Genomic DNA, 13,390 nt, shown 5'->3' with positions numbered 1-13,390 from the left:
ATGGTCGAAGAATGATGCTCATCTTCTTCAGCACTAGGATACGAAAAGAACAGCCGAAAACCGATTGGAACAGCACAAGACCAATTGTAGAAGGAGAAGATAGACATATTAGCTGTTGTGGAACATGCTTTGCAGCCAGGAACCACCACATTCACTTTCATAGGACTCAAGTGATAGCAGCCACAAGTGGATACCACGAAAGGCTGTACAGAGAGGCCTTAGAAATTGTTAAACACAACAGGAAATTCATTAGAAAGAAGGAGGACCTGAAACTGAATGAGATTTGGATCCCAGGGCTGAAGAAGATGTGTAGAAGCCTTCCAACACGGGGTGATAGCAACAGTGGACAATGCCCACTGACACTAGCTAATAGCACTCGGGTATTCAAAGCATGTGACGTTACGCCACTGCATGGGACCATACATATGCGGAATTTTGCTGCAGTCAGTAGCAAGACTGGTTGTTAATCTGACACACAAAGAAACTAAGATCCCCGTTGGAAACGTCCTCTGCAGATGAGGATGAAACATTGGGTTTCAAGTGGGAAAGTCATTCGACTACATCATAATAGCCTGGAAAATTTTATTAATTGTCACATTTCTCATCATAATAGTTTACATTATATGCTTATTTCATTGGAAGAATGTCAGTCAACAGCACCAGAGCGTTTTGTACAATTAGATGAACCTCATACCCCTACATACTAAGTGTGCCTAGAAGATACTAAAAAGAACACTAGCACAAAATGAATGCATGGCACTGAATGAGAGTGCAACTTTTTCCAATGAAATAGTTAAACAAGAATACCACATTCATGCACTTTTGTATTCATTCACTAAAATCTCATGGAGTAAGAGTACAAAATATCATATGTATAAACAATAATTATTCTTATTGCAAGTAAGTGCGTAGTAAAAAGATATATGATCTCATATAAACACTCTCTCAAACATTTGCCAAATATAAAACTCTAAAAACATCACAACATTTACTTGCACAGAAGATATGATATTGAAGTATCTCCTTTTCCCACAATAATACACTTTGTAAAGCTATACTACATTCTACAATCTCCTATAGAAAGCCATTTTTTACTCAAGCAAGCAATTGTATCTTCTCAAAACCTTTTGCTCAGTTACAAAATATTATGACGTATTTAATGGATAACACAATGTTAATGAAGGTAAACTATGATTGTTAAATATTACTTACGAATTTTTAAATTCACAATAAGAAAGTCAGTTATAATGAACAGAAAATGCTATGTGCCAACTACAATAAACAAAGAAAAATTAGAAATCACTTGAAAGAAATAATTTATTTTAGCAAATAAAAGAGTACTGTGACTAAAAGAAAATGGTTCTATTATAGTTTAGCTACAAAACAATCTTCTTGTTGTTCAGCAACAAACACAAGGAGAAAGAGTATGACATAATTTAACAGTGAAATGAATATGGAAGAAGCAACAACTGTAAACATTTTTGTCTTACATTAGATATTAACTATAATCAAGAGTAAAAATAAATAATAACTCCTGTAAATAAAGCAATGATAAATTTATTATAAAAAGTCCTAGAATGTATCTACTTACAACTTCTATCATAAAGGCCTATGGTTCTTTGAACCACACTTACCATGTTTCATTACAGCATGGCAAAACCCTGACAGCGGTAAAACAAAAAGATGTTTTACCAGAGAAGATTTAACCAGTAAACACACGACAAAATAAGTAAAGACAAGCTCAGTAGTCTAGCACATAGCTTGAGAATTCCTAAAAAAAAGCCTTCAGTACTCAGATACATAATTAATACTTAATCTGCTGAAGGGACCACATGACTGTTGAAACCTCCAGTGAGACTACTTAATACAATGTGAATTCTGTAGTGTAGATTATAATGGATCTTAATAAAGTGATATTTTATGTGCTTACCTACATGAATGGATGTTTGTTAATAAAAGACTCAAACTACAGTATGTAAGCGTAGGCTTCCGCAGCCGTTGTCTTCTTCAATAAAATTCTTCAGGGTATCAGACCGCATCGTCATAATTTAAAATGCGCCAACGTTTTGGCCAGCGTTGCAGCTAGCCTTCATCAGGGCCTTACGTTAACTGCTAAATGAACACGCTTGGTTCCCTAAATAGCTGCACGAGAAAACCGTGTCGTTACTTGATTGCCTGTAAAAGGAGGAGGAGGAGGGGTGAAAGGTATGCTTTATTGGTGTTTCCTTTATTATCTGTCATTGGCTGAAATAGCTGTTTTCTATTGGTCTTTATATTAGTCCACCCCATTGGAGGAGACGGACGAATAGCGAACAGGTGATGGCTGTGACGTCACACTGTTTCCATGCTGTCCAGAAGCCGGCTGCGGCGCGCCATTGCTTTGTGTGCTCGCGACCACTACTGCGGCTCTCCGCGTGTCTGCATGGGCCGCCACGGCTCTGCCGCCGCTCCGTAGCCCTGCTATTGCAGGCAGCCAAGACCTCGGAAGCTTATACCCGTCCTCTCTATTCATGTTGGCGGGTCTTTTGGCTATTTCTATCGCCTCTCTAATCTTTCTTTTGAAAGTGAGAGGCTGTTTCGCCAGGACGCGGGCTTCTTGAAAAAATATTGGTTTCCCGCACTCGTCTCGGTGTTCCGCCACTGCTGACTTAGTGTGTTGTTTCAGGCGGATATATCTTTCATGTTCCGAGAGCCTTGTGCTAATCGGACGTCCCGTCTCACCTATGTAGACTAATCCACACGCACAACCAATTTCATACACGCCAGCTTTGTGTAGTTTGTCAACTGCATCCTTGGTAGAACCGAGCATGTCTGATATTTTGTTTCTGCTTCGGAAAATTGGTTTGATGTCGGCTTTTCGTATAATTTTGCCAATACGTTCGGTGACCCCTTGTACATATGGTAACACCGCAATGCTCTGTGCCTCCTTCTCCTCTTCCCTATTAGTATTCTCCCTTGTCGACATGGTGCTATCATCTGCTTCCCATTTCCCATTAGTTCCGAAGATGGACCTGAGGCGTTTAAGTTCTGTCTTCAGATGTTCTTCGTCGCTTATCCTGTACGCTCTCTTCGTTAGCGTGTGCAGGGCGGACTTCTTCTGCGTGGGGTGATGGTGGGAGGAGGCGTGAAGGTACCTGTCCGTATTGGTTGGTTTCCTGTACACTTTGTGGCCAAGTTTACCATCAGGTTTTCGATAAACTTCCACGTCGAGAAGAGGCAGCACCCCATTCTTCTCTGTTTCCATTGTAAACTGAATTTTCCTATGCTGTTGGTTAAGGTGCTTGTGGAAGTTCTGTAACTCCTCTTCTCCGTGGGGCCAGATGACGAAAGTATCATCGACATAGCGAAGCCAACAATTTGGACGTAATGGTGCGGACTGGAGGGCTGTTTCCTGTTTTAACGTAAGGCCCTGATGAAGGCTAGCTGCAACGCTGGCCGAAACGTTGGCGCATTTTAAATTATGACGATGCGGTCTGATACCCTGAAGAATTTTATCAAACTACAGTAGTTTATGACATTAAAAATCTTAAGTTGTAACTAGAGATACGCATGTACAATATCAGTGTTATGAATTAGCACATGTGTTTTAAATTGTAATATGTAAATTACACTTAAAATGTTAAGATAATTTAGTAAATACACAGTGCAGTACTACAACGACGTATCTACTGATGTGTATGAAATCGAAACTGCAGTAATGTTCATTTATTCTCGTAATTTTATGATAACTGTTAAATGAAAATTATGGTCACTGAGGATTTTCTTCATGAGTTACCATTGTCAGCCCTTATAAATAAACTACCAAGAATTAGTAAGTCCCGCGGTAGTAAAGGTGCCAAAAGTGTCAAAAGATAGATTGCCTGGTATTCTATAGGGCGATTTAAGGCACTGGTACAACAAGCTGAGCAAAACAAATCCTTAACTGGAGGGAGAGAAATCTGACTCATTTTGGGTAATGAAAGTTCTTTCTGTTGGGGGAAATTTGGTCAGTTGGTACTCTTCTAAAATTTTTCATCAACTTTTCATAAGAAGAGTGCACTACTAATTCCAAATTAACACTGACTATTGCTCCTAACACCATTGCAACTTATTTGTAAAAATCAATATGTAGAAAAATGCTGCTGATTTATTATCAATTATATGACCAAGAAGGGTGGGGCAGTTGTTAAGACAGTAAACGTTTATTCATGAGGATTAGGTTTCAGATTTTTTTTGCATTTGACTTCCTAATACCTGCAATTTGTGTTCCATTAGCATAGTACCTTTGCTAAATATATGTCTCTTTTATGATCCCCTACACAGTATTCCAACATATTGAAAGTGTTACTTACTTTAATTTTGCCTGCCTAGCTATTCTGATATAAATTTCCATTATTTGTGTTAATGATATTTTTCCAACAAGTCTATTTCTTTCTCACTTTGAATGAAATTTTAATCTATGTCCCAATAATTTTGAAATGGGTAGAATCATTACAACAAGTACAATTTCTTCCTTGTTTGAAGAAATACAGTCAATTTCATTTCGCCTCCATATGTCCATATCCTTCTTGTTTCTTCCTGGATGAATGTAATAAGAACAAATGTACTACTCATAACATAGGTCTCTGTATTTCTCTATTGTACCAAAACACTCCAAATGAGGAACAGCTCTTCAGTTTTTGACCTAACCTTGCACTACAATGATATGCACTAAATATATCATCTTGTATGGAGATTTGCTGTCATTTATCAGTTCGTAAAAGAAAGATTCTTTTTCATGGAGATTTTTGCTTTTTAACTGTACACTTAATACTCTCTGTGAAACAAATACAGGAAATGTTACAGGGATTAGGCACAGTTCTCACTGAGGTATTATGATATACAATATGATATGTGATATGACTCATGGTATTATGCAGATGCAATCCACATCTACATCTACATCTATACTCCGCGAGCCACCTTACGGTGTGTGGCGGAGGGTACTTATTGTACCACTATCTGATCCCCCCTTCCCTGTTCCATTCACGAATTGTGCGTGGGAAGAACGACTGCTTGTAAGTCTCCGTATTTGCTCTAATTTCTCGGATCTTTTCGTTGTGATCATTACGCGAGATATATGTGGGCGGTAGTAATATGTTGCCCATCTCTTCCCGGAATGTGCTCTCTCGTAATTTCGATAATAAACCTCTCCGTATTGCGTAACGCCTTTCTTGAAGTGTCCGCCACTGGAGCTTGTTCAGCATCTCCGTAACGCTCTCGCGCTGACTAAATGTCCCCATGACGAATCGCGCTGCTTTTCGCTGGATCATGTCTATCTCTTCTATTAATCCAACCTGGTAAGGGTCCCATACTGATGAGCAATACTCAGTACATAGAAACAAAGTGGCAGTGACTCAACTGATTCATTCTGGGACAACACTGATAAAACACTGATACATGACTCTCTCATATTGCCCTGTGGAACTTGGAGTGCTGGTTACTTCAACAACTTGTGTTGCACAATAGATGGGAAGCGAAATTTCTAGTTACCTGACATGCCTAAAAAATGGTTTTCTGTTGATGAAGCAATGCTACATCTGTCTCCATAGTCAGTTTCTCAGTAATATGTATTTGTCATTTCAGGTGTAAAATTAGAAACCACTGTTTCTGGATTTGTGTATGTTCTCCACTATCCAGTTTTCTTATTCGATCTTGAGGAAACTACGAGGGTAATCCCAAAAGTAAGGTCTCCTATATTTTTATGAGTGCATAATTTCTACAATGGTTTACACCAGTTTACAGCTTGACCATTAAGCTATTTTTCGACATAATCACAATTTCTGCCGATGCATTTTTGTAGATGCTGTGGCAGTTTTTGTATGCCCAGATCATACCAGCTTGTCGCCATGCTGTTCAGAAAGATATAAACCTCTTATTTCACCTCGTCGTCGGAGCTGAATCGCTGGGACCACAATTAACGCTGACAGATACAGTGAGACTGAAAAAACTCAAATGGGCAATTCAGAATTGGGGAAGAGGAATGTTGAGCAAGGGCGCACACATTTTCCATGACAACGCTCGCCCACATATCGCTCGCAAACCGTTGCTCTCCTGCAACATTTTCAGTGGAACATAATCACCCACCCATCCTACAGTCCTGACTTGGCGCCCAGTGACTATCACCTGTTCCCTATGTTAAAAGAACATTTTGCCAGAAAGCGATTCAGCTCCGACGACGAGGTGAAAGAAGAGGTTCCTAACTTTCTGAACAGCATAGCGGCGAGCTGGTATGACATGGGAATACAAAAACTGCCACAGCGTCTGCAAAACTGCATAGACAGAAATGGTGATTATGTCGAAAAATAGCTAAATGTTCAAGCTGTAAACTGATGTAAACCACTGTAGAAATAAATAGGTATGTGTTCTTATTAAAAAAATAGGAGACCTTACTTTTGGGATTACCCTCGTATTGAGCAAACAAAACTGAATTTTTCGTTTCTTACAGTCTGTCTCCGCAGCTTGATAATGAACTTGGTTTCTTTTCATTATTGGTCATAGTCATTGTGGTGCTTTGAAGTGAAGTGAAACAGCGCACATATTTTGACAAGTTTCGAGTAAAAAAAAAATTCTGTTGCTGGGACAGTTTACGTTTGGTATGTTTTATGGCATGTATTACTGTATATGAAATAGCCAACATATCGAAATCGTTTTTAATGGCGGAAGGATAGCCAGACCCCTTTTCATTCTGGAGAGAATGCTTGAGATTTATTGGAGGTTGTCTGTGATATGGCTGGTAGCTACATATCACAAAGAGCTGCCTGGTGATTCTCTTTTTTGTATGCCACAGATAGAATCTGAACCTGGAAACCAAAGAAACTTAATGAAATGAAAAGACATTGGTACTCATCAGCTGACGATGCTGACTGGATGTTTTTTTTCAGTCTATGCTCCCCAATTTCAGAAAACTTTATGACAGGCATAAAAGAGATCTGCAAGCCAAATTTTTGTTACTTCTGAATGGACAGATGGGTGAAAGGAGGACATATTGGGATTTTTCTTATCATCATCAGCTTATTCCATTTCTTCAAACACTTTATCCAACCCTACGCAGATTTCAGCATCCACTGCTGTACAATTAATGGTGGTTGATCTCTCTTTAAATTAAGCAATGTTTAAAGCTGAATCATATACTACTTTGCAAAACTGAGCAATTGTAGAAATCCTTTTAGCTTTATTAATTTCTAAACATTATTTACATATATGTGCCACATCGAACTAAGCACCATACTTGTGGTCTTACTAAATACAAGACTTTTCATAATGACATTTTTAACATCACTTGAACTCCTCCACCAACTCAACTTACTTTAATGAGCAGCTTTCCAGCAGGAGAAGTAGCAAGTCGGAAACATGTGTCCTGCTCTGTCAGTGTAGCTGACACTGGTTGCTCCAAAACGTGCAAACTGTCTGAACTCGTCCTGTAGAGTTTGCAGAATTTGTGTTTGTGCTGGGAGAGCTCATGAGAAACTACAGCCAAACTACGTTAGATGTTAATAGAATTCGGGGGGTGCACCCAGTATTTCCTTTTCTTTTTCACTTTTTTGAACTTGGGGTGATGGTAAGCCACACGAACATCCTCTTCAGAACAGCTCATGATTGCAACTGAAACTGAAACAGAACATGGTGCTGCTTTCTGGTGGCTCATCGCGTCATGTATCATATCGCATATCGCATCACCCCACGTAAGTGTCACACCGATGAGCATCTCATCACTGATCTTTATTGTAACATGTCATATGGCATATCATATTGTCTAAGCATGAGAGGCGTCTTAGCCACCATTGTCCACATCGGAACGATGAAAACCATCCTAAAATGGTCACAAAGTAAGGTTTCATCATTCTGGCAATATCATCATTGGTCATCATCAGGAGGATTAAAAGAACTATTACTGCCTACATGTAGTTCATATTTAGAAGTAGGAGATGAAAAAGATCCAGGTGCTTTAACGCCAGTTTCTCTTACAACAAAAATGTTAGAAAAGATTCCCAAGTATTGCTTTGTTAGTCGGAAAAAGCAGTAATCGGTGACCCTTTATTGGGGTTTTTAATCGTTTTGATGATGATCAACTCTTGTTGATGATTTAAAACATTTTATGTGATAGCACAAAAGAAAATATTGCGTGTACAACTCACAAGTTTCTATAACTTATTATATATGTCTTACTTGTTCTCATCAGGACGTGAAACTTTCGATGCATAGACTATAATGTTTTTGCTTTAAATGTCTTTTGATGATTTGAAAAATAAGCTGTGCTATTCTTTCTGACGTTGCTTTAACAATTCTAATGTTGATATCAAATTTCATGTTCAGACAAATTTCAGACTTGCAGCTGGTCGTCGTTTAATTCATTGTATGATATTGCGAGTGGGCACCTCTCATTTATCTTCAAGTGATCCATCGAAGACTGATGGAGAATTGCTCCATTCCGCCACATATAGCACTCTGTGAGTATTCTGCTCATGCATCAAAATTCAAGTTGACAGACAGACCACACTTAACGGTGGCAACGCCCTCGCTGGTAAAACCACAGAGGGCAGCTGTCCTCTGTGTTACTGCTCACTGCAGCCATTGGCGCACTCTGTCGTCTTCTATTAGAACAAATCGCCATTGGCACTACTTATGGTGCTTGTAATGACAAATGTGCTACATCGTTTGTGAAGGTATTAAACTATAGTGTTAACTTTGATACATATGTAGGTAGACTTGTTATTTGAGCACCAATTTCGCTATGGAACTCATTATGTTTTTCAAAAATTTCGCTCAACAACTTAGCAGACAAATCATCAAATTTGGTTGACATATCACTCTTGGTATACATTTCATTATCCAAAGTAGTTCTTTTATTATTCAGAGTGGATATTTCATTTTTAATACAAATTTCATTACATAAGTTTGATATTTCACTGCATATTTCAGATAACTATTGTTTCAGGATTTCGCTAAAACTGGAAAGCTGTGTGGTATTCGAATCTTGTACTTGACTATTGGTTGGCTTAGCCACAGAATTAATTACAGGGTTAAATGTAGGATTAACTACTTCGTTTCAGCTCGCAAATCAATTTCTAGTGATGTAGCATTTGTACCATCTACAACTACCGCACGCCATCAGTCTCATTAACATCAGTACTAGATTCATTATTATGTTGTGTTGCTGGCTCCACTGTCCCTCATTTTACTATCTTTACCAAAACAATACAATACATCTGTTTTCACTCATAACTCACGGAATTGCAGTATCCAAGTAATTAATTCTATTGAGCAAGAATGTTCTCACTGTACAACTGGGATAACTTGAAACATCATCACACATTCCCATGACGTGAATTAAGCCATCTTGTATGGAAAATTACCTACTATTGTTAGAACATGTTATTATGGAAATGATCAAATCTGCTGTAGTAAGCAAATTTACTGACTGAATAGTGACTGCAGTTGAAGCTAATCTAACATAAGCTGTTGAAATAGACAGTATCATCCCTAGCTACTTTTGTATGTTGAGTACAGATAGCAATTTTTTTATATTATAATTTTTCTCATTGATCCAATAAAACGTATTTGTCGCTGTTGGCCATCTATTCCCCTTAATAATCTGCATCTGTTTGTCACATATATTATCAGTTTGTGCATATTGTACACTGGTCATTCGTACAATAAATAAAGACAGACATATTACAACAGTGTAATAGTATATAATACGCATCTAATACTCATACAATTTACACAGTGTCCTCTGTGAAGGAAGCCAGTGTGATTTTTCTCTTGATCGCATCGCGCCTCGAATATTAATATTCTGAAGTGGGAAAATCACAGAGGGTGCAATGGGATTGAAATTGATTTTGTTTAGGTTTCAGTTAAGATATGATTTGAACAAACTTCCACTGTAGCTGATTTATGCACATGTTGTTATTATTTTTCCCACTGTGATGAAACCAAGCATGGAGATCATTGCAGGAGAGTGATACGTTGGGTGATGGGTGACCATGTTAAAATGTAGTACAGTGCAAATGTACCACACTGCACAGCAAGAGTAATTGAATTTCGTATAACAAACAGTCTAGACTGCAGTTTCTAAGAGAAAGGATGCAAATATGCACATGGTAGCACGCTGATGGGGCGTAATCGTTACATTACCAAATTTAAACTACCCGGTGGAATTAGGTTGCTGAAACATACAACAGACTTGTACAGACAGTTAGTTATATTTAAGGTACTTATTCAATAAATAGTAAGTCGTTCTAACTCAATATCGAGATTAATATTCATTATTAACTTAAAGATATAAAATGGTGTTAATACATGCCTATAGGCAGAAGATGGAGTGGGACGTAAATAGGGCTCCTTAGACGCATTCTATTCTCTTGTAAGCTTTAGGCGGAAAAAAAATTGTTCGTATGAGCTCGAAAGCATGTTTTTGGACCTTGTTGATTACGTCTATCTTATCTCCATTTCTTTCTGCGAATCTTGGGCTGCACAGACGTGATATTCAGGATTATTCATTTATTTATTCGTCCATAGATCATTTAGTACAATAGTATCGGACCTATCAGAAGCACTACAGAAATAATATATAGGTTACATTGAAAACATTGACAAAATAAGACAGGATACGGTGAGGATAGAGCAGAAAGTAGGCCATGGCCTAATCAGTGTCACAGAAATGTATAAAAATAAAACATTATAGGTATTATATGAGGTGTTACAGTTAGCGAAGTATTATTTAGTCATAAAATCTGTAATGCGATTCGTTGAAGATGAAACATTTGCGTACTTTTAACTCACTGTCCTCATGGGGCTACTCGACTGTAATGACGTGTAATGGGAGCTTTTGATATCGATATAAATACAGCACATGGGAGTGTCAGGATCTACGCTATCGATGTTGATACTTGATAGGGGAAATTTGTTTCAGCTGCTGCAATCCAGGTTATTCTTTTTAGTCATAAATAGTTTTACATAAAAATATTTATATTTTAAGCCAATATTCAGTGAGAAAAATACTGTGGAGAAATAGGAGAATGGAAAGAATTGTCACTAAACAAAGTGGGTGACGCCCGTACTTGCCGCTCTTCCTAACCTGTGAGTTATGAAGTAATCTGACACATTTGCGTCTGGTAAAACGATGATTAGAATCTTTAGACTATAACTGCTGGTTCCATGGTTTAGTTATTCGGTAGGGATGACCTGTGTAATAACTGTATTTGTGGTTATGAGATGTAAAACAACTGTCATAATCTGATCTTGTTTATGTTATTACAGTTCGCAGTCACATCGGATGACTGAAACGAAGAAGGCTCTTTCGCACTTAAAAAATAGTGCCTGCATACCTGCAAATCAGGTACTGGCATTGTGACAAACGAAGTGAAACCTGTGAAACACCAAAGGACTGTAATCACCAGTCTGAATGGCAGCCACCCTCAGGCCGTATCTCACTGCCGTGAGACATACTCTCACAGCTGCAATGTGCCTAGACAATTTTTCGTCGCAGGTTGTGGAGAGACATAACAAACCAGAGGTGGAGGTGAGAACTAGTAAGGAGCTTCTTCTGACTCCAGTAATTATAAGCCGCAATGAAAAAGAAAAGGTGCTTATTGAGACATCAGTCAATTCAGTTCGTATAAGTATTGCTGTTAAGCAGGCTGATGAGATAGAGCGCATATTGTGTCACAAATTCATGAGATTCATGATGATGAGAGCAGAAAATTTTATTGTGCTAAGACGAAAACCAGTTGAAGGATATGATATAAGTTTTCTTATCACTAATTTTCACACAGAACAGATGTATAAGCATAAGTTGGTTGATTTTGTCATACATTTCATGGAAGAAATTGATAAAGAAATTAGTGAAATGAAACTTGCAGTTAATGCACGTGCACGAATTTGTTCAGAAGAGTTCTTGAAGAGGTTTTAATGGCGTTTACATCTTACAGTATTTGGCAGTTGAATAGCATTTCTTGTTGTTAGATGACTTATCTGATGTATGAGCTACAGCAACTAAGATTGATACGAATTCTGCCAAGTCATATTCTTTTTTGCTGCTTTCCTGCACTCTGTGTGTGGGTGAAAAGCAGTCAGTGATTACGATTATGAACTTTACTGGCTAAGAACGTGTTATTAGGCTTTCTTTATGTTTGCAGTTCTGACATAATATGTAAGAAGGTGCTGTTTGCTGTGATTCATGTAAGGAAATTTGCCTTGCATGCAAATATATTACCCACAATCATAGTGAAATTTCATGCAAAGACTGTTGTTTCATAGCTCATTTGTTTTAGAATTTTAAAAATTGTAAGAAAAATGTTTTGTTAGTTCTGATTTTGTTGCGAGAAAGCAACAGTGTATGAGACATTTGCATTTGTAGAATATTTTGTTTTATGTAATACAAAGTATGATCCACAAAATTGCATGACCTATTTTTTGTTATAAACATTGTTTACTTATTAACACTGTTTAGTTTATACTTCTATATTAAGGAGAGTACAGTTTGTTCCTAGAAGTCTCATGTCATCCACTTACCACATTTTTGTATGAAATAATTAAAAGTGGTTTTATTGTAGAAATGTGATACAAATTTCATTTTTCTGTGAAACCATTTCTATATAATGTTATCTGACACAAGAAGTATGTAACTAAAATAGCCCAAGACACCAACACAAAATTTTTGTTATACTGTAGATTCTCAATTGAACTTTTCAGTGTTGTTTTTTTTACATGCTAGTCCTCTTTTTAAGTGTACTCCCCGGAATTGATTGGAAATTGAAGTGTCGGTACAAAAGTAACTTACAATACACCAGCAGCTGCTATGTGCAATTTAATTTGAAGTCTGTTAGAAGGAATGTTTCATACTGTTCCATTAGTGCTTAGATCAGTTACTGTTATCGTTAAAGGATTAAAAATGAAGGAAATTTTTGTGCTGTAAACTGAGCTTCTAAAAGCTAGTTAGCATGTGTTACAGAATAATTTTGAGACAGAAGGCAATCACATAACTTCGTTGGTCACTTCAGTATATCAATTTTGTGTGATACAACATTTTTTAAAAAATCATCCGGATAAAGCACCAATTGTGAATGTCAAACTTTAATGCTTGATGAAATACGATCTTGTAAAGTGTTACGCTTTCCAAGGTATCCCAGCTAAAGATTTGGCATATGTCTGCAAACAAATGCAGACAATGGCTGTGACGATAAACACATTTCACTGACACCAGAGTTGCAGTGCATATCCTTGCTCCATATAAAGACTATCTCGTACTTTCGTCACGTGATCTCCTCCCCGCCTGCCTCCACTTCTCATTAGACACTTTCACGTCCACAATTGAAGTTATATTGCTGTCACCAGATGAGCCATAGTTATAATAACTTTTACGTTTTCT

The 13,390-nt window shown here is 37.6% G+C and overlaps 1 protein-coding gene across 3 annotated transcripts; it reads left to right on the top strand.

Annotated features, from left to right (window-relative positions):
• Positions 1-10,794: 10,794 nt before the first annotated feature.
• On the top strand, positions 10,795-12,578 carry LOC126234399 (actin-related protein 2/3 complex subunit 4). Of its 3 annotated transcripts, none has more exons than XM_049943085.1 (2): positions 10,795-10,947; positions 11,281-12,578. In XM_049943085.1, the coding sequence occupies exon 2, from the start codon at positions 11,426-11,428 to the stop codon at positions 11,930-11,932; it is 507 nt and encodes a 168-aa protein (XP_049799042.1). In that variant the 5' UTR covers positions 10,795-10,947; positions 11,281-11,425; the 3' UTR covers positions 11,933-12,578. The 3 variants fall into 3 exon arrangements, with proteins under 3 accessions (XP_049799042.1, XP_049799043.1, XP_049799045.1); XM_049943086.1 differs by lacking the exon at positions 10,795-10,947 and adding an exon at positions 10,955-11,100; XM_049943088.1 differs by lacking the exon at positions 10,795-10,947 and adding an exon at positions 11,059-11,194.
• Positions 12,579-13,390: the final 812 nt, after the last annotated feature.

The sequence above is a fragment of the Schistocerca nitens genome, chromosome 2 (genome assembly GCF_023898315.1).
Source record: "Schistocerca nitens isolate TAMUIC-IGC-003100 chromosome 2, iqSchNite1.1, whole genome shotgun sequence".
Classification (NCBI taxonomy): domain Eukaryota; kingdom Metazoa; phylum Arthropoda; class Insecta; order Orthoptera; family Acrididae; genus Schistocerca; species Schistocerca nitens.
This window is presented reverse-complemented; position numbering and strand designations above follow the sequence as displayed.